General features: G+C 37.7%; 1 protein-coding gene across 1 annotated transcript in view; it reads left to right on the top strand.

Moving 5' to 3' along the window:
* Positions 1-2,383: 2,383 nt before the first annotated feature.
* The window catches only part of LOC149015975 (vesicle docking protein), a 29,006-nt gene continuing 9,134 nt past the window's right edge, over positions 2,384-22,255 (top strand). The window contains exons 1-5 of the mRNA XM_089156977.1: positions 2,384-2,917; positions 3,051-3,427; positions 4,072-4,140; positions 5,188-5,331; positions 11,284-11,433. Of these exons, the coding sequence (XP_089013103.1) occupies positions 4,093-4,140; positions 5,188-5,331; positions 11,284-11,433 (342 nt within the window). The 5' untranslated portion in view covers positions 2,384-2,917; positions 3,051-3,427; positions 4,072-4,092. The remainder of the gene's footprint in view (positions 2,918-3,050; positions 3,428-4,071; positions 4,141-5,187; positions 5,332-11,283; positions 11,434-22,255) is intronic.

Below are 22,255 nucleotides of genomic sequence, written 5' to 3'. Positions count from 1 at the left end.
CAGTCTTCTATATATAGCCAATCTCTTCCTTTTACTCATTATTATTCTCGGGATTAGGGATGAGGATGGTTAGGAGGTAGAGAACACGTGCTGGAAGGTGAGAGAAGCGTGGTTTGTGAAGAAGATCCAATCCTTCATCAGTTTTGTCAATCAAGTGGAGGTAAGTGATCCTACACTCTCTATTTTCTTTCCTCATCTCTTTGAATGGTGTGGACCTATCCTCCTTAGTGGATTGGTAGTGAGTTAATTGTATTGGTTTTATTCCCCATCAGTGATCTTTATTAGATCATGTCCGAAAATGGATCCTTGCATCCGAATAAAGGACAGATATGATTGAATTAGATGATATGAATATTGAATCATTAGAATTCTAGGGTTTTGTTTCATGCTTGTGTTGTAGGCTCCTTAAGGACGAAATTCGGATTTAGATCACCCCAAAATCGAAATAAAATTAGGAGATCGAAAGTCAGAATTTCAGACTTAAAAGTAGTTTGGAACAGGGGTGGTCGGTTATGGTAGTCGCTTGGCCAACCAACCACCCCAAGCGACCGGCTAGGTCATAGTAGCTCTGTGAAGTTGGTTATTGCTCTGATTTGACTCCTATACTTAATATAACTTTGTAATATATATTTAGGTGATCTCTGAGGTATACTAGAACTGTTGTGGTGAGGTCTAATTGCAATTTCTTTAGTTTTTACATATCTACAGGTAAAGACACACTCTTATATATATGCGATGATATGCTCTATGATGGACTGTTTAATTTCTTACATGTATCATTGCTCTTATAACTTGCTGTAGTTGTATAATTCAATGATTAAAAGTTGAATATATGCTGTAAATAATGTTTATGTGTATTTCCATTACTTGGTGATATAAAATGAATGGTTATGTATTAATGGTTGGTGATGTGATGTAATTGTAATGGAAGGGTATTCATTTAGGGTATCCATTGCTTAAAATATCAGGGGTTGTGGTATGGGGCATTGTCTATTGATGCCCCCAATACTATCATGATTGTTGGATGACGTACTTAGGGAGTCTCGATTGTATGGCTAGCTACCTATACACGCTATTACCCTTTCGGTAGGGGAATTAAAGCCGAATGACCCGTGATAATAGTGACGTGACTTTGTTTCATCCTATAGCGGTAGCCAATCCGTGCAGAGATTTTAGTAGTCCACTATTGATTATGCATTGGTAAGGTTGCATATATAACGGTTTGGGCTCATGGACATCCAAGGAACGGTCGAGAATCATGAAGGGTCATGGGAGCATTTGCCCCAACAATATGTGGATGATTATAGGGTTAGGGAATGGAGTCCAACAACAATAGCCAGTCCGTGAGGGTTCTCATTCCTAGGTAGAGAAGGATACTGAACCGAGTTGGTTGGTGCCATAGGGGAAACATCTGAACTACATGTAGTATGTTACTGTATGACTTTGCATTGGATTAGAAACCCTGACATGCGCTAGTACTCATGCCAATGGTTGTGGTGAGAGAGTGTGAACCTAAACCCCAGCCATGGTTGATTGACTAGGATTGAACCCCTTTGTCTGGGATCCCAACAAAGGTAACCAGTCCATGAGGGATTAGAATGACTAGACCTACCCAGAGGAGGGTTTGTGTTATTTCTTAAAGCATGTCCACCATTTAAAGACTTACATAGTTAGATTCATAGCTACATCCATGTATTTGCATATCATTCTATATATTTGTGTTTACCTTGATACACTGTTGATAGTATGTGAGATCTGTTTTCCTTACTGACTTCATTAGAACTCATTCCTTTCTTTATATGTTAAATTATATTGTACAAATGGTTATATTGGATCAGAAGAAGTTCCGCATGACTGGAGCAACTTCTGTGAAGAAGCTGTGGCGACGTCAGTGGGAGACGGAGATGTATGTCATGAAGCCTCCTGTGGATGTATGGAGTGCACTTATAGCACCCATTGACGGCAGAAAGAGACAGATAGCTCGACACTTCGAGAAGTAAGAAAAGTGTCGAGCTATCTGTCTCCTTAAGACTTGATTGGGTTATAATTAATTGTTAATGTTTAATTTTATTGGAATTTATAATTTATTTTTTAATTCTAATTAAATTGAAAAATTTGAGCAATCCACTAGTTGCAACCGATTCACCCCCTTTAGATTGTATTTATCGACATAAGAAATGGGATCTCAACCATCTTGGGACGGAATTCATAAGAGAAGGAAACACTAGAGAAGAAGGAAGTTGGGCGGGTTGGAATCTAAACCGAAAGTCAATGTGGTAATTGAAGAATAAAGTATCCATGCATTTTTAACCGTTAGATGTCAATGTGCCACATGGCACGCTATGGCATATGCACTGCAACGCATTTGCCAGATCTTGCACGCAGAGGATTCTTTTCCCCTGTCTCATCGCCCCAACTCGCTCCACGGTCGGTCATCCGCCATCGACCTTCGCTCGAGCGCTTGAACTTGAACCTGAAACTCTGAAATTCAACCTCAACCTTCACCGGGAGGTCTCTTCAACCCAGTTCCGCCACCTTGAACAATCTGAATTGGGATTCGCTTCTGCCAAAGTAGCGTCATAATCATCAATGGGGCAAACATTTCTTCTCCGAACCGGGTAGCTCCTTGTTGTTCTTCCTTCCTCTGTACCCTTTGTTGAGTTGGAATCTGATCCTATTCTCTTTTGGATCACCCAGTCAGTCGGGAATTGGCCTAAATTAGCCAGATTTCGCCTGAGAAACCTATTGTTGATAATATAGCTCTGAAACAACAGAAAAGGTGGATCTGGCACGACCGATTTCGATATTTCAAGTAGTGATGTTCGCACTTCCACAGCGGTCTACTTCACCCGTTGTGGATTTTATAGCTGACGAGTAAGTCTGATCGATTCGTTTATTCGTGAACGACCCAATGAAGGTACGAGGTCAAGGACTCATGGTGGTATTAAAGAAAGCTTGGAATTGTGTTACCTTCTCTTTGATTTTATGATCAAATAAGTAGCGAGACATATTAATCATCTGCCTATACCTGGACGATTTGATCTTCACAGATAAGAATCCGAGCATGTTTGAAGATTTGAAAAGATCATGGTTAAAGACTTCCAAATGACAATGTAGGACTGATCGTCTATTTCATGCCGCCGAAAAAGGACTCGCCTTCTTCGAAATCCCTGCTGACCGATCAAACTGCTAGGCCGTGATAGGCTTAGCTTAAGCCGCTAAGGTTCGATTCGGTTAGGATAAGTAAAGTTACTTTGGTCGGTTCCCTCAGGTGCTCTTCTCCTATCTTCTCGAACGTCAGAGTTGTTTTGGCATCTCCGTCTAAAGCTTTGCAGCAACGATCTAACTAGAAGACTTTCAGAAATTGATTGAAGAACCTTTCTAACCTTTCTTATTGGTTCAGTCCGGTCTTTGCCATTTTTGATCGGTGAGTTCTCCAGTTCCTTGTGTTTAATTTTCCTCTTTCATCGTCTCCTAACACCTCTGCCATGTGTGTGTGTGCGTTTGGGGGGGGGGGGGGGGCTGGCCTGGCGGTGGAGGTAGAACATCATAATCCTGGGTCACTGTTTGATCAAGGTGTGGCCACGGTCTCAATTGGGTCTGTTTTAAGAATGTCCAAGTTCTGTTGAGATTTGTAGTCTCTCGGAATCCAACTCCCTTATGAGGTGGAAGACAACACAGACGGATTCCACTTCATAGGTAGGGTTCACGTCAGGCGAAGGCTCCCGCCCAGAGCACTACCAAAAAGAAGAGAAGGATCTCTGTCGCAATGTTGTAATCCAAAAGCTGTGGCTGGAGCAAGAAGGGTAGGAAAGGCAGCACCGACCAATTGTAAACCTGATCAATCAAAGGTAGCATTAGGTGGGGAGCCGTCCAGAAAGATTATTTTGGATTGTTAGGAGAGCCCTGTTCGTCCAACTCCAGCAAGGCGCAAGAGAGGGGCAGGCTCTCTGGTCTTTGCTCATTTAAAAGTCAAGATTTACCTTGGGGCTGTCTGGATATGGGATGGTTTTATACTATAATAGCATATACAGGAGTAAGGTACTTACACGTCTCTTCGTTGCATTGCAGGGATCTAGTAGGCTGCTCGAAATGGCCTTTGTCGATGTCATAAAGCTCTGCTTGGATTCCATTCGTCAGGTAAGCCATTTATTAAATTAAGGAGCTATGGGTATCTAATCCTCCCCCCCCCCCCCCCCCCCAAAAAAAAAAAAAAATAAAAAAATAAAAAACACTCTTCCTCCACTTTTGGGTTTACATTGTATGATTTCTCTCTTTTTGCAAAGTTTAAACATGTAACACTGATCGATATCTGGTGTACAAACAAGCTCCCTGAGGGTTTACCCAAAAAAAAGCTCCCTGAGGTGTTGTTTAGGCAATCTACGTCAATCAGGCATTGGAGGTGTATCACGATGAGTGCTGGATCCAAAATCAGATTGTATTCTGGTCCCATTCCAGAGTGATTCTTCAAGGGATGAAACTATATTCTTTCCTGGTTTGGAGCAGGTCATAGAAGGAATTTAATTTAGTTGAAGAGGTGATTCTTTCCTGCTGATTGCCTCTTTATCCTCCAGAGATGAGGTTCGTGGTGGTTTATGCACATTAATAGATGAATCAAGCATCTAACCTGACAGGTGGACTTATCATTCTAGTGCAACCTAGGATGATAACTTAGCATGGGACCCAAATGAATCGAATGTTCATGTCTGGTTTGGAAGAGATTGTCGAAGTCTTGAGAAGACCTCTGACTTTCATTTTAATGATATTTAAGGGGCTGGAAACATCGGATTCTTGATACTTTGAGAAATTCAATAGACCTACATGGATGGGCCATTCAAGAGCCAGATTGTCCTGGGCTTGCTTGTGGAAGTTAGAAGAGAAAGAACTCGAGCTCTGAGCAAATGGGTAGTGAGTCAGAATAACAATATTTGTATTTGATTATTTCAACAAATAAGAATTGGCAATGGTAATACAAGATGATTACATTTTATTTTGAAAAGTAAAGATTCATTCATCAAGTTTGACAGATTTACAAGGAGTAAATATTTTGTTTGATTTGAAATATTGGTCTTCTTTGCAACTTTCCTTTTGATGATTGATTCAACTTATGATTAGTCAGATGGAGTCACATGAAATTTGAAGTTCCAAAAATAGTATCATCTAAGGTTTTCTCTTGATCTTGGTTAGATGTCAGATCACATTGAAGATGCTATTCTTTACCTAGATGCTGGCTGTATTGAGGCCTTCCAATTTGTTGGTGCATTTCCTCTGCTTCTGGAACTTGGAGCCCGTGCTGTATGCAGCTTGGAGAACATGTCTACCCTTGACATTGTAAGTAGAAGTTTTAAATTTGTCTGAGTTGAAGTTTGATTATATTAATTTATTAAATAGACGGGGGGCTTCGTGTTTCGTCTATGATGACCCTCTTGTTTATGAAGTTCTTTTTGTGAAATTGCATATGTCAAATGCATTGGTTGATTATATTTTTCTTAAGGAGGGATTTGAATATTCTTTTTGTTGTATGTGTAATTTGTCACCTGTTTATCTTCAATTCTTACACACCCCATGTTTTTCCTATCTGTAATTGCTTTTGTTAGAACAAAATAAATGAATGATAACTATAAGGTTAAAGGGGAACCTCTCAAAACATATAAGAGAAAGATATGGCAACAGAAACAACTGGGAAGAAAACTGGCTTAATGTCCCACAGAAAAGAATGAGCCGAAATCCTTTGTCGAGCCACCCCTGTTTAGCAACATCATCTTCTGCATCGTTCTCCATTTAAGGCACCCATCAGAATGATATCTTCACTTGGGAGGCCAAATGTCTTATGCTTTTAACTGTGTGAACAATGTCAAATGTTCATCTCCTTTTTGTATTAACCCATTTACATTATTTGAGTCTCCCTCTGTTATGGTATAATCACACCGCTTTCTCTGGTGATGTCCAAATCAATGCAAAAGATGATTACCTTTGTCTGGAAGCATCTCCTTCCCCTATCAGTCTAGAGTAAACTGATGCTGGTTGATCACTGAAATTGGCTTGTTTTATTAGGAATAATTCTAGGGTTTAGTAATAGGCCTTTGATTCTAAGTGTTTTAAATGACATAGACCACCTTTATGGTTAGGCTGCATATGGGATCAGCTAGTTTGTTAATATATTTAGTTTATTTTCTAAGTTGTATTGTGTTGATGCAAGTGTTCTTCAATATAAGTTGCAAGTAACTCTTCGTGTTTTAGTGTGGTTGGATTACAAATTTGTTTGGAGTCTATTGCAGTTTCCTAGTCAGTCTAAGTTACACAACAGGTTCAGGATTTGTTTGAATAGGTCTTGTATTTGATCAAGACTGGTGGAATTAGTGTTTGGTCCAATTGGCACTTTATGTTGTGAAGCCCAAGTGGTTATTCTGAAACTTTCTTTTGGTTTATTCATGCGGACACAGTTTTTACTTAAGCTCACTGTTGTTATTCTACAGTCAAGCAAATCTGATATAAAGTTCTTTGGTGCTTTATTATTCCATGTCCATCACCTCTCAAATAAGTTTGAAGCTCCAGGCCTTTTTTCTCCTATTCCTCTAAGGCACCAAACCGTATCCTTCTCTGCATCTCTGAACATCATTTCCAAACCCTAAAATCTCCATAGACCATTCTGGCCTTCAAGACCTGCCCTAATTTGGATTGAATACTTCTCTGCCCCCATGAAGAACTCAAACTGAAGCACAGCCCTATCCATCCACTTGAACCTGGACCCAATCTCGGTTAGATCCCAGAATGCTGAATTTCACATGGACAAAACCAATCATAAAGTCTGTCCCATATTTGGATCAAACATTCCCTTCGTCAACTGGAAATTCAATCCAAGTTGCAGCCCTGGACTCCCATTATAAACCTTAGATTCCATTATTATTCACTTCCCAGGAACTCGGAAAACTAAACCCTGAATTGCTGTGAACTTAAATTCAGCAAGTTTCCTGCCTCAAAGCTTCATTAAACTTCCACTAATAGATTCCACAACATCCAATTGGCATATCCATCATAAGCCTATCCATGATTGTGTCCTAACTGATTTCTAGTTTTGTTCCTGGATTTTCATTTCTAGCTGGTCTCCTTCCAATCTAGAACTAACTCCTAATACCGTACTCAACAGATCTCTACTTGCTTCCTTCATCTTTCTCCACTTTTGTCGCCATCATCATCTCTCACTTCTCCTTGTCTCTCTAAATTAATTAATCGGTATCTATCCTCAAGAACACTCATTTTCACTTTGTTAAGAATACTTGTCGAATCTGATTGTGATGAATCTCTTAGGAATCTTTAAGAAATTCCTTTTTACTCAGGTGGATAGAGTAACTCTTAATCATAATGATGTGAACCAAAATTCAGCCCTTGGCCGAGACCTTGGAGTGGCCCAAGGCCATTTCCAAGTGGCGGACCTAGGACTGGCCAAATTCTCGTAGAGGGGTAGTTTGGTCCATCATAGCCCTAATTAGTTTGTATTTTAAATTTCAGAATTTTCCTTTATTTTTCAGAGGAGTCTTGGTCAGTTAGAAGTCTAATTTGAGTTAAAGATAAATTCTTGAGTCTTCGGATTCTTCTTTAAAGATAGCCCTCTATCAGTCATTATTTACAAGAAGAGTTCCTTTGGGCTCTCTTTGGCATGGTTTTCATTTTTTATTTTTACCTATTTTTCAAAAATCAGTACTAAACATCATTTTGGGTAAAAATGCAAACTGTGTTTGGTAACCAAAGGTAAAATAAGTTATTTTACTAAAAAATACGTTTGGCATATCGGTCTACAAAAATGATTTTTTTTAATAAGTTTAAAAAATTGTACTTATTTACAATACTCTTTCATAAACTCAATACCAAACAACACATGAAAAACTAAACTTACAAGTCTACCCATCACATGTCACTACAAGTAAAAGCTCGATTAGTGGCAATTTTTTCCACCACTAATTGTGCCAGAAACCGCACATGCATGTAACGTGTAATTAGTGGCAATTCTTAGACACCACCAGCAATAGTAGGCATATACAGTGGCATTACAAAAGCTACCACTATTTGTCATTGTATACTGAGGTGGCAATACAATTGCCACTAATTCACTTTTTGCACACCACTATTTGTCATTAAGTATGGTGACAATAGCCTGAAACTGCCCCTAATTAGGTATGTATATCGGGGCATTAAGGCAAAAACCACCACTAGTTTGGATTGAATTTGGACCTAATTAGTGGAATTCTGGAAAAGCCGCCACCATTTAGGTGGATTTTTTTTAGAAAAAAACCCATGTATTTGCTTTTGTTGTATTTTTTCCCTTGGAATACGAATACATGGATACAAAAAATCCAAGAAGGCTGAAGTATTCTAAGAACACTATTTAGGAAGAACAAATTCAAAATATATATTAACCAAGTCTACTTGATGTACAAAGTACAAAATATATGTTAATCAAGCCTACTTGTATACAAAATATACAAAAGCTACAAAGCTGTAGTCTACTTGTAACATTGCAAGTGGCTCCTAACTTGCTTCATTCCAATACCATAGGCTCTCAATGAATCTAGAATAGTTGCTCTAGAGCTTCTCTGGTGCACAGCACACAAAAAGTTTTGTGACTCCTTTATACCATCTAATCTATATCTAACAGTTTGAACTGAACTTGTTCAAGAGGTCATACCTGAGGATAATATTCTGCACCAGCTGCAATGGCAACTAGTTCAATTAAAGGAGGCCGAGAACTTGTAGGATGAGAATTGATATATCAAGTTGAAAGTCGAAGAGTGTAGAGATGATGGTGCAATGTCAGGTCATTGGCAATGAAGTACACCACACCACCACAGACACCTATATTACTTCAGTAATAATAAGAATTGAATTACGTACACTTCCTTGGGGAGGCGAAAGGTAAAAATGAAAAGCTACAATATTAGGCAACTAGACAGCAATCTACTTCCTAAATTATCCATCTCACATAAACTATAGATGTGAACCCGATTTTAGGGCTAGGGTTTTCTCACTTGATTCCATAAAATTAAGGGTTGCTCAAAATCTTCCAACAAGTAGGTCTAAAGATGCTATGGGATGCATGATATTGTTGAATAAGGATGGATCCCACATATGGAGGCTATGGGCAAGATATAGGTTTAATAAAATTATATGGGATGGGATAATTTGGTAAAACGGAAAAATTATGGTTTTATCAAAATTAGTGGGGAAGGGAAGGGAAGGGAAGTATGTGATTGGGTATGGGAAGGGTTTGGGATATTCAAAAGGGGAATGGGAGGAAATAGTTTAGTTGAGTAATTTGGAGTTAGATGGAAGGATCTGGGTTGTTATTGGGTATGATGTATTGGGGTGCTATTAACTTAAGCAAGGAGGGGAAGGGAAATATCTTGGATAAAGGATGGGGAAAAATCTTGCGATTCTTTTTCTTCTTTCTTTCTTTCTTCTTTTATTTTCCGTTTCAGTTGATTCTTTTTCTTTTCTTTTTTCCCCCCGCTGTCTCATTACTGCTGCAAGAACCAGAAAAAGGAAACAGAATTTTAAATGAGCAGAAAGAAAAGGGGGGGGGGAGGAAGAGAGAGGCTGCTGCAAGAAAGAGAGGAGGGGCAGGGTTTCTTTGCTGCTGTTGGGGTGTTAGGGCTGCTTGTGCAAGGAGGAGGAAGGAAGGCGAAGGGTTCTTGGTTGGATTGCATGGTAGGGGAGGGGCTGGTCTTACTTGAAGCTGGTGGCTGCTGCTGGAAGTTGAGGAATGCTGCTGGAAGATGGAGGAACTTGAAGAAGCTTGAAGATAGGTGCTGATCTTTGAAGAAGAACTCAACTTAAAATCTGCCGTGGCCCCCTCAGGAACCATGGCCTCAACTCAATAACTTTTATTCAAATAATCAAACTTTCAGGAATACAAAGAAAGAATAGGCTATCTATAGCCTACTTAAAGACCATTACTCTAATTGAGATTCCTTTATAGATTAGGTTCCCACCACATTAATCACAACTGTTGAAATAAATAATAAAAGATCTAATAGAATCTCCTTGAAAATAAATCCCCCCTAGGATTTAAACACTAAAGGACTCTTCTTGTAAATAATGACTGTTGGGAATCTTATCTTTAAAGAAGAGTCCCAAGACTCAAGAACTCTTACTTGACTTAATTTGGAGTTCCTAGCCGACTGAAACTCTTCAACAACTTAAAAAATAAAATTCTGAAAAATAAACCAGCAGCTAAATTAGGGATGAAGTGACCAAAATGCCCCTCCTAGATGGTTCGGCCAACCCTAGATGGCCCACTTTAGGGTGGCCAAGGTGAGGTCAACCCTGTTTACATCACTATATCAACTTTGGCAAGAAAAGAAAAGAAGATTCTTGCCTTGATTTTAAAATTTATAACTTCTCACTGATGGAAATTCTTTCTGCAAAAACATGTGATTTCTTAACTTTTCTTGCCCACAGAACACCTGCAGGAAAAGTGCATTTTATGAATTTTCTTTCTTTCTTATGGTTTACTCTTTCTTTCGTGCTCTTGACAACCAAACATAGTTTGTGTTATCCTTGCTCCTTGTGTGATTTTCTCTAGCATCCTCATGTGATTAATTTTGATTCTTTTTCTGAATGATTTTATCTCTGCTGGATCATGTTCAATAACTAGCTCTGTCTATCTTCTCAAAGCTTAGGTATTACTCAATTTATTACCAAAAAAAGGTAAAAAAGAAGAAATAATTCAATTTCTGAATAACAAGAGTTAGAGATTTTGGAATTGTCAATGTCTTCTTAATCAGGATTCCTTTTTCTTTGTGTTTCATTATCTGCCACATTTGAAGAGTTAGAAACTGTAGATGCCCGTGCATCATAAGGTGTCCACACACAATTTTGAAAAAGCAAGCTGGACCAATATAATTTCCAGATTTTGAAATTCTGTTGGTTATTTTATTCTTGGCTCACAAAAATTGGCCTTATTTGTGTTATTTATTTTTCATGAAAGCTTACATTAGAGGTCAAGGTTTGAAGTAACTTACATGCTTCCCTGTTGATCTTTAGCTATCTTATCATCAGTTTCAATGATTTCTGTCTTCTTGTGAACCATTATGACGAGTAACTTACCTGTATCCTTCATTGTGACAATTTGGGTTGTCAAGGTGGGACCCAAGATTGTGACTTCTAAATGTTACATTCATGGTTAAAAGTGTGTTTTATGTATAGGTTAATGGTTTTTGAGAGCTGTATATGACTCTACATTTTAATGACAGTATATGTTTATCTTCCATGTATTTTTCTGTTTAGGTGGTTGATTGGAACTCAAATTTCGATTCTTCAAAGAAGATGGTGGTGATCACATCACGTCTTCTTAGTGATGCACATCGGTATATTTTGCGTTGCTTGAGCACACATAAAACTGTTCTTCACTGTGCTATATATACATCTATATCAGAGGTGGTGCTTCATTGCTATATGTGAATCTAATTTTTGGTTTTCTGACTTGTTTTCCATACTTCTAGTTGATTCGATATCTTTTACATACGTCCTAATTGAATTAACTGTCTTGTTTTGTTTTAAAAAAGGACTTAAAAAGAAAGAAATACTTTGTTGTCATGTCCATTTTTAACAATATTTTCTGTTATTGTTATTCGATTTACACATTAATTAACCCTTCTATATGATCTAGCCTCAACTGAATGAGGGCCAATAAACCAAGACCTTGTAATGGGACAAAAAGGTTAGTTATAGTTAAATCAGTTGTGGTGTATGTGGTTCGTTTACAGGGTAATCTCAAATGGTGTGGTGCTTGGGAATTTGGTAATTGGATATGGATCTTTATGGGGTGATTTAAGGATCAGGATAGCTCAAGAATAGGCTTATGGGTGGTTCTTGAGATGGGAAATTGTTTCTTTAGCTGTGAGGATTGGGTGGAATTGGATCAATCCTTGGGTTTATTGGGTAGATAGATATTAGATTTCTTGGTTAGGGTTTCAAAATTTTGGAATCTCAAGAAGTTGATGATTTCTAATTTTCTATAGTCTGAAGGGTCAGAAGGGAATGGGGTTTTGGATCGAAAATTGGGGGGTGAGTGTATGACATCTAGGGGGTATGATTGGGTGTCAAAGAAGAATCAAAAAGGGGGAAAGCTGGGGATGGGAAGGATTGGCTTTCAAGTGTACCTTATCTTCATGTGTAGATGTAGTTTGATGAGAAGTGAAGTCTGAATCTGCGGCCACAACTGGCTCTGGGACTTGCACCACTAAAAACCTACAAAAAGCAACTTGGATATTACTCACCAAGGATTCCAGGCCTCTTGGATTTTAAGCACCAAGCCACCAATCTAAAAATAGACTCAGATCAGATAAATGTCATAGAGAAGCAGCAAAACTGATAAACAATTAGCAAAATAATCAAGTTTATTCATCCCATCATTTTGGCTTATTTATGTAAGGCTAAACAGCCTTACACTGGGATTCCTCCTTAGAATAGGAATTGAAAAACCTACTGGACATCATACTCTTTTTATTCCATGGGATGTGGGCATTCAAAACAACAAATAGATGCCCTAAATTGTGGAGGCCTTTAAAGTTTAAGACCTGATAAATAACTAAGCTTTAGAGACTCTTCTGCCCTTCACTTATGCTGTCAGATACCAAAATACCACTCTGAACTCAAAATTAAAGGTACTGAAGGAAATAACTTCTACCACTATTGTCACTGCTGGGCTGCGGGCCCGAGAGCCCTGCTTTGGTTCTGGATCTACTTAACTATAGGTGACATATTTGTCATCTTATGGACCCAAAGAAGAGTTTCTATCACCTTCAGAAACACGGTGTTTCAAAGTCTGAACACCCCAAATATCAAGAAGAGAACCCCCCAGAAGGAACAAAAGAGAATGTCTACTGAAAATTATCGTGTTTCTGTAAATTGCAAATTGTCTAAAATGTGCTTATATAATGCTCTTACGTACTTCTTTTTCTCACCTGAAAGGCCAGAACTTGAAGCTGCCAAACACTTAAATTGGAATGTGTTTTCATCCATTAAAAAGGAAAGGGATGGATGCATCTAGACTTATTAGAGCAGACGTCTTACTAGAAAATGTTCAAAAAAGCTTTGAAAACGAGTAGCGAAATTCTGTCGCTATATGATTTTAGTAGAATTATGTTCTGTGCTGTTGGGTTTGACAAGTGTTCTGGTCCTGTTTTCTTAGAGCCGTATTGTTATTGGATGGAGTGAAGTGGGACTAGTCCATAGTTGCATACTGATGACTGCAAGTAGCCCCCTTGGCAAACACATCCGCGAAAACAAATTTACTGACGTAAACTATATGTATCCATGATTTGGTTAAAAAGCTCACCATTAGTCAGGGATGTAAATGGATAACCAAAATCCGCTCTTGAATTTGCATTCACATCCATTTAGGGGTATCTGAATCCGGTCGATTACTAATAGGATGCCAATATAGTATACCCCTTTCTTACTGATATTATCTGTCCGATAAAAATATCCGATTAAGTTACTTATTTGGATTTGTTTTCTTATTTTTATAATTTTTTTACTTGAGATATATGACTATTTTTCTAGATTTTCTATATTCAATATGTATTTGTACCCATCTGAAAAGATTTTCTATATTCAATATGTATTTGTACCCATCTAGAAAAATATACTTCAGAAAATAACTATCCGACTATCACCCAAATATGACTGAAACCGTCCAAAAACTGATAGGATATTATCCGAATCCGTTTGAGTATAATAGGATGCGGATATAGTATTACCACTATCCGATCCAAATCCAATCTGTTTACACGCCTACTATTTGTATCTTAAATATTCTTGTCGCTGGAAAATGATCTACAACTAAACTGCCAAAAGATTGCATAAGTAAAATTTGTTCATAAATGTCATAAAGTATATAGCAACCTTTGCCTTTTGTTTAACTGCAGCCATTTAGAAGTAATGAGATTCCCAACTTTAGTTTACCTTTTCATTTATCATCCAGGGAAGTAGAGAATGGATGAAGGGAGGCATTTACCATTAATAGAAAGGGATGGTTGATCAAATAGAACAATTGGCCGTTGAATGTTTGCCTTCACTATGCCACCATGAGCATATGATTTCCCAGTTTTTAGCAGTTCTTTGTTCGAAGAGTTATGAACCATAGTTAATCACTTAATTGGTACTTTTACATAAACTTATACAAATTATTCACCACAGTAGCAGTTTGCGATATGAATATATGAACTTGTGAGGGTGTTGTGTCTGAGAGCTTTAGTACTAAGCAAGGTTCAAAAACTCATTTCATTTCGGTGTTTTGACCAGGTTGAGACACCGAAATTTTGGTGAAACCTAGTGCAAGATTGTGGCAGGTTTCAGTGGGTTTTACAGCTGATTTTGACTTGGTTATTGGTGGACATTCCCTCCTCCTCTCTCTCCTCTTTGTCCCTTATGGTTGATTTAGCATATGCAATATGCATGATATATCATTTAATATATATAACATATATATTGTATAAAATATATAATGTATGTGCATATATATATTTAGTGGGCTTCTATGGGTTCATGGGCCCACTTTATTATCTTACGTAGGGCCCGCTTTGAGGTGCTAATACTAGTACTTCCGGGTTCAAAAAATCATGCTGATCATTTCCTCGTTTTCATTTCAGTCTAGTTCTACTGTTGAGGGACCCACAAACGATGTTTGACCTCGTCCAACATATCAATTGGAATCTAGCCTCATTTAAGCTATTCTTTAACTACACTTGAACCATCAATTTAGTATTGCATTACCATGCCCTGTCTATTTCAATGTACTTTTTGCATTTCAATCATCATTTAGTCTTATCTGAGTAAAACTAGACACAATTTATACAACCCAATCATTTAAATATGAGAGCACGATAATTCCACATTTAATAAGCATAAACATCATTTCAAATTCATGATTAACAGTTCAAGAATACTATCAGCATTCCAATTCAAGCAGTTCAATCAAGTCATTGAGTTGTTATCCAATCCCATGCATTTTTGTTCAATACACAAAGACATATATCATGCACTTTCCATAAATTGCATCAACGAATAAATACAGTAGATTTTATGTTGTCATGTGAATGTTGCATATCTACTAAAGGAAACACCCACTTAATATACATAGGTTTGTCAATATCACTTACCTGTCCTTGTTCCATGTGTGTGTTTTGACCCTGGTTCCGTTAAAATCCGCTCTCCCTCCTATACCTCAAATAATTATTGGCTATTTTGAATACGCGGGAACCAACGGGAGATTTTCCCTTTTTAATTTTCTCTCTCCTCTTTCTCTCTCCTCCCCACGGTTTTCCTCTCTCTCCTCTCTTGCCTTTCTCTTCTCTCTCTCCTCTCATGCCCACTCCCTTTCTCTCCTTCAGGCTTTCTCCTCTAAGGCCTTTAATGGCTTCTCTTTTAATTCCTCTTCTTCTGTTTCTTTCTTCTTCTCTCTCCACTCGTTCTCTCTCTTCTCTTCTTAATCTTCTTCTTTTGTTTCTATCTTCTTGTTGCACATACAAGCACAATCAATGATACACTCTCTCTCTCTTAATCTCTCCTCTTACTCCATTTTTCTCTTCTCTATCCTCCTTAAAATACCTTTTAACTATTTCTACAAATCTGAAACCTTTCTCTTCTCTCTCCTTTCATCTCATGTTCCATGCACACAATAAGAAACTATGTTTTTCATTTTAAATTTCACTTTTAACACCACTTTCTTAAGCTCCCACGTAAGTAGGAGGTGGGGGGAGAGGTGTCACCTCCTCCCTCCCTCTCTCCTTTTTAATCGGTTAAGTATTTATATATATATATATATATATATTAAATTAAATGATTAATGGGCTTGTGGGCCCACCTCTATCATGACCCCAGTTTTCACAAGCTTGGTGGGGCCCACATTATGGACGTTTAACTAGGGCACATGACAGTTCCTTCCTTTATCAACCTGTTTATAACTACTAAAACAAAATGCTAAACTAAACATTCTCAAGAACAAACAAACAACCTGTTTGACAGTTTGACTAATAAATATATGTACACAGTCTAAAGCCCTGTTATGTTTACATTTGACTTTTCAACAGTGTCTAGTAAAGTACATATAGTCTCAAAGAAATATATACATTTACAGTTCAGTTAAACCAACATCAGTTGCAACAAAAAGAAAAAGGTTTCCATCTTCAACTTTAAAGGTACTATCAGGTGGCAGCACCTTTGCCCTTATCACGTATCTGAGGACCTGTCAACATTTTCAATAGTGAGCTTTGTGGCCCAATAAGCAATATAGACAACCATGTAAGTAAGTCAGGCAATTCATCATGCATCAATTATCACATCAAAGTCATATAATATTATGCATTTCAATTTTCGTTTCGTTTATTTTCATTTTTATTACTTGACATTATAGTCTTGAGCCTAGGCAAATCCAAAGGATATACATTTCTCTTCACCACCGAAGTGGCTTCTGTCTCTTCACCACCGAAGTGGCTTCTATCCTTTCATCGCCGAAGTGGCTTTTAGGCACAAGGCCTTGTACACCTCGTGGATTGCCATTGGCACAGACTCAATCTTTTCACTTTTCAATTTTGCTTCATGCCCTCCCATTTGGGTACATTAAGCACCAGGACTTATAGAAGCCATTACATTTTCATTTATTTTTCTTTTACTCTTTTCATATTCAATTCAGCATTGCGTTACCATGCTTTGTCTATCTCAATGTACCTTTTGCATTTCAATCATTATTTAGTCTCATCTGAAAAAAATTAGACACCTAGTCATACGATCCAATCATTTAAATATGAGAGCAGATAATCTACATTTAACATGCATAAGCATCATTTCAAATTCATGATTAACAGTTTAAGAATAATATCAACATTCCAATTCAAAAAGTTCAATCAAATCATTAAGTTGTCATCCAATCCTATACATTTTTGTTCAATACACAAAGACATATATCATGCACTTTCCATAAATTGCATCAACGAATAAATACAATAGATTTTATGTTATCATGTGAATGGTACATGTCTACTAAAGGGAATCACCCACTTAACATACATAGGTTGGTCAATATCACTTACTTGTCCCTGTTCCAGTGTGTGTGTGTGTTTTGACCCTGGTTCCGTTAAAATCCGCTCTCCCTCCTGTATCCCGAATAATTACTGGCTATTTCGAATACGCGGGAACCAAAGGGAGATTTCCCCTTTTTTATTACTATTTCTCTCTCCTCCCCACGGTTTTCTTCTCTCTCCTCTCTTGCCTTTCTCTTCTCTCTCTCCACTTCTTCCTCTCTTGCCCACTCCTTCTCTCTCCTCTAGGCTTTCTCCTCTAAGGCCTTTAATGGCTTATCTTTTAATTCTTCTTCTTCTGTTTCTATCTTCTTCTCTCTCCACTCCTCTCCACTCATTCTCTCTCTTCTCTTCTTAATCTTCTTCTTCTGTTTCTATCTTCTTGTTGCATGTACAAGCACAATCAATGATACAGACTCACTCCCCTTGTCCCTTTCACTCTCTCTCTCTTAATCTCTCCTCTTATTCCTCCTTTTTTCTCTTCTCTATCCTCCTTAAAATACCTTTTAACTATTTCTACAAATTTGAAACCTTTCTCTTCTCCCTCCTTTCATCTCATGTTCCATGCACACAATAAGAAATTATGTTTTTCATTTTAAATCCCACTTTTAACACCACTTTCTTAAGCTCCCACGTAAGTTGGAGGGGGGGGGGAGGTGTCACCTCCTCCCTCCCTCTCTCCTCTTTAATCGGTTATATATATATATATATATATATATATATAATGTACATATAATATATATTTAATTAAATGATTAATGGGCTTCGTTATGGGCTTGTGGGCCCGCTGTAATATCTTACGTAGCGCTTTCTCTGAGGTGCTAATATTAGCACCTCTGGGTTTAGAAAATCATACTGATCATTTCCTCATTTTCAGTTCAGTCTAATTCCACTATTGTGGGACCCACAAGCAATGTCTGACCTCGACCAAATGTCAATTGGATCTAGCCTCATTTAAGCTATCCTTTAACTACACTCAGATCATTTGATTAAACCATCAAACCAATCATTAGATCCTTTAATAATCTTAAAGACTGACACATTCACACACAATAATAAAATAATAATATAAATAGATGCGGGACATCATATCCTCCCCTTCTTAAAATAAATTTCGTCCTCGAAATTTGCGTACTTGATCAATTGAAAAGTTGGGGATATTGAGTCTTTATATCGGATTCAAGCTCCCATGAGGCTTCTTGACCCGAGTGATTGTTCCACAACCCAATCCACTTCGTGTGTGTGCCTCAAGATGAAGAGTTGAAACATGAACTGATGAGGGAAATACATAATAGTCCATACTTAGTGCACTCTGGTGGAACAAAGATGTATTAAGACTTGAAAGAGAACTTCTAGTGGAACAATATGAAGAGGGAGATAGTGGAGTATGTACAGAAATGCATGACTTGTCAATTGGTAAAGGCTAAACACCAACGACCCTCAGGTTTGTTACAACCCCTAGACATACCTGAGTGGAAGTGGGAACATATTACCATGGACTTTGTTACCTCTTTACCAAGGACTCCACAAGGTTATAATGCAATTTGGGTAATTGTGGATAGATTGACAAAGTCATCCCATTTTCTACCCATCCAGATTGATTTCTCCCTAGACAAGCTAGCTAAACTATATGTGAAAGAGATTGTGAGGTTACATGGAGTACCCTATTCTATTGTGTCAGATCATGATCCTAGATTTACTTCTAGATTTTGGAAAAGTTTACAGAAGGCGTTGGGCATTCAACTAAATTTCGGCACAGCTTTTCATCCTCAGACTGATGGGCAATCTGAAAGGACTATTCAAATACTGGAAGATATGCTTAGGGCTTGTGTAATTGACTTCAAGGGTAGTTGGGGTGATCACTTATATTTAGTGGAGTTTGCCTATAACAACAGCTATTAATCAACTATTGGGATAGCGCCCTATGAAGCATTGTATGGAAGGAAGTGTAGGTTTCCAATATGTTGGAGTGAAATTGGTGAGAAACAAGTATTGGGACCAGACCTAGTACAATAGACTTGTGAGAAGATAAAGGTAATACAAAAGAGAATGAAGATTGCTCAAAGTAGACAGAAAAGTTATGCTGATGTGAGGAGGAAGCCCTTGGAATTTGAAGTAGGCGATAAAGTTTTCCTGAAATTAGCACCAATGAAGGGTGTAGTGAGATTCGGCAAAAAGGGGAAACTAAGTCCAAGATATATAGGACCATTTGAGATTCTGGAAAGAATTGGAACAGTAGCATATAGACTTGCCCTACCTCCAGATTTGTCCAGCATATTTGATGTGTTTCATGTTTCTATGCTGAAGAAGTATGTAGCAGACCCTACTCATGTGTCACAATACAAACCATTGGAGTTGAAAGAAGATCTTTCCTATGAAGAAAAAGCCAATTAAGATACTACAACAGAAAGAGAAGAAATTGAGAAATAGGGTGGTACCACTAGTGAAAGTGTTGTGGAACAATCACTCGGGTCAAGAAGCCTCATGGGAGCTTGAATCTGATATAAAGTCTCGATATCCCCAACTTTTTTTCAATTGATCAGGTACATAAATTTCGAGGGCGAAATTTATTTTAAGAAGGGGAGGATGTGATGCCCCACATATTTTTATATTATTATATTTTATTATTGTGTGAATCTGTTAGTCTTTAAGATTATTAAAGGATCCGATAATTGGTTTGATGGTTTAATCAAATGATTTGAGTGTAGTTAAAGGATAGCTTAAATTAGGCTAGACCCAATTGACATTTGGTCGAGGTCAGACATAACTTGTGGGTACCACAACAGTGGAATTAGATTGAACTGAAAATGAGGAAATGATCAGCATGATTTTCTGAACCCAGAGGTACTAATATTAGCACCTCAGAGAGGGCCCTGCGTAAGATATTACAGCGGGCCCACGAGCCCATAACGAAGCCCATTAATCATTTAATTAAATATATATAATATGTACATTTTATATAATATTAAATACTTAACCGATTAAAGAGGAGAGAGGGAGGGAGGAGGTGACACCTCTCCCCCCCCACCTCCTACTTATGTGGGAGCTTAAGAAAGTGGTGTTAAAAGTGGGATTTAAAATGAAAAACATAGTTTCTTATTGTGTGCATGGAACATGAGATGAAAGGAGAGAGAAGAGAAAGGTTTCAGATTTGTAGAAACAGTTAAAAGGTATTTTAAGGAGGATAGAGAAGAGAAAAGAGGAGGAGTAAGAGGAGAGATTAAGAGAGAGAGAGAGTGAAAGGGAACAAGGGGAGAGAGTGTGTATCATTGATTGTGCTCGATTGTGCTTGTACGCGCAACAAGAAGATAGAAACAGAAGAAGAAGAGGAAGAGAGAGAACAAGTGGAGAGAGGAGTAGAGAGAGAAGAAGATAGAAACAGAAGAAGAGGAATTAAAAGAGAAGCCATTAAAGGCCTTAGAGGAGAAAGCCTAGAGGAGAGAGGAGTGGGCAAGAGAGGAGAGAGAGGAAAACTGTGGGGAGGACAGAGAAAGAAAAGAGGAGAGAGAAAATAATAATAAAAAAGGGGAAATCTCCTGTTGGTTCCCGCGTATTCGAAATAGCCAGTAATTATTCGGGATACAGGAGGGAGAGTAGATTTAAACGGAATCAGGGTCAAAACACACACACATGGAACAGGGATAGGTAAATGATATTAACCAACCTATGTATGTTAAGTGGATGATTCCCTTTAGTAGACATGTACCATTCACATGATAACATAAAATCTATTGTATTTATTCGTTGATGCAATTTATGGAAAGTGCATGATATATGTCTTTGTGTATTGAACAAAAATGTATGGGATTGGATGACAATTTAATGATTTGATTGAACTGTTTGAATTGGAATGCTTATAGTATTCTTGAACTGTTAATCATGAATTTGAAATGATGCTTATGCATGTTAAATGTAGATTATCTTGCTCTCATATTTAAATGATTGGATTGTATGACTGGGTGTCTAGTTTTATTCAGATGAGACTAAATGATGATTGAAATGCAAAAGGTATATTGAGATAGACAGAGCATGGTAACGCAATGTTGAATTGAATATGAAAAGAGTAAAAGAAAAATAAATGAAAATGTAATGGCTTCTCTAAGTCCTGGTGCTTAATGTACCCAAATGGGAGGGCATGAAGCAAGATTGAAAAGTGAAAAGATTGAGTCTGTGCCAATGGCAATCCACGAGGTGTACAAGGCCTTGTGCCTAGAAGCCACTTCGGTGGTGAAGGGATAGAAGCCACTTCGGTGGTGAAGAGACAGAAGTCACTTCGGTGGTGAAGAGACAGAAGCCACTTCGGTGGTGAAGAGAAATGTATATCCTCTGGATTTGCCTAGGCTTAAGACTGTAATGTCAGATAACAGAAATAAAAATAAACGAAAGAAAATTTGAAATGCATAATGTTATATGACTTTGATGTGATAATTGATGCATGATGAATTGCCTGACTTACTTACATGGTTGTCTATATTGCTTATTGGGCTGCAAAACTCACTATTAAAAATGTTGACAGGTCCTTAGATACGTGATAAGGGCAAGGGTGCTGCCACCGACCAGTACCTTTAAAGTTGAAGATGAAAACCTTTTTCTTTTTGTTGCAACTGATGTTGGTTTAACTGAACTGTAAATGTATATATTTCTTTGAGACTGTATGTACTTTACTAGACACTGTTGAAAGGTCAAATATAAACATAACAAGGCTTTAGACTGTGTACATATGTTTATAAGTCAAACTGTCAAACATGTTGTTTGTTTGTTATTGAGAATGTTTAGTTTAGCATTTTGTTTTAGTAGTTATAAGCAGGTTGATAAAGGAAGGAACTGTCACGTGCCCTAGTTAAATGTTCATAATGTGGGCCCCACCAAACCTGTGAAAACTGGGGTCGTGACAGAGGTGGTATTTGTCACGACCCTAGTTTCACAGGCTTGGTGGGGCCCACATTATGGACATTCAATTAGGGCACATGACAATTCCTCTCTTTAACAACTTGTTTATAACTACTAAAGACAAAATACTAAATTAAACATTCTCAAGGGCAAAATAGATAATCTGTTTGACAGTTTGACTCATACACATATGTACACAGTCTGAAATCCTTTTATGTTTACATTTGACCTTTCAATAGTATCTAGTTAAGTACATACCGTCTTAAAGGAATATATACATTCACATT

This window comes from Hakea prostrata, chromosome 5 (assembly GCF_041222555.1).
Source record: "Hakea prostrata isolate BN-2017 chromosome 5, UWA_Hpros_2, whole genome shotgun sequence".
NCBI lineage: Eukaryota > Viridiplantae > Streptophyta > Magnoliopsida > Proteales > Proteaceae > Hakea > Hakea prostrata.
The sequence above is the reverse complement of the archived record's forward strand: the minus strand, read 5'-3'. Positions and strand labels throughout refer to the sequence as shown.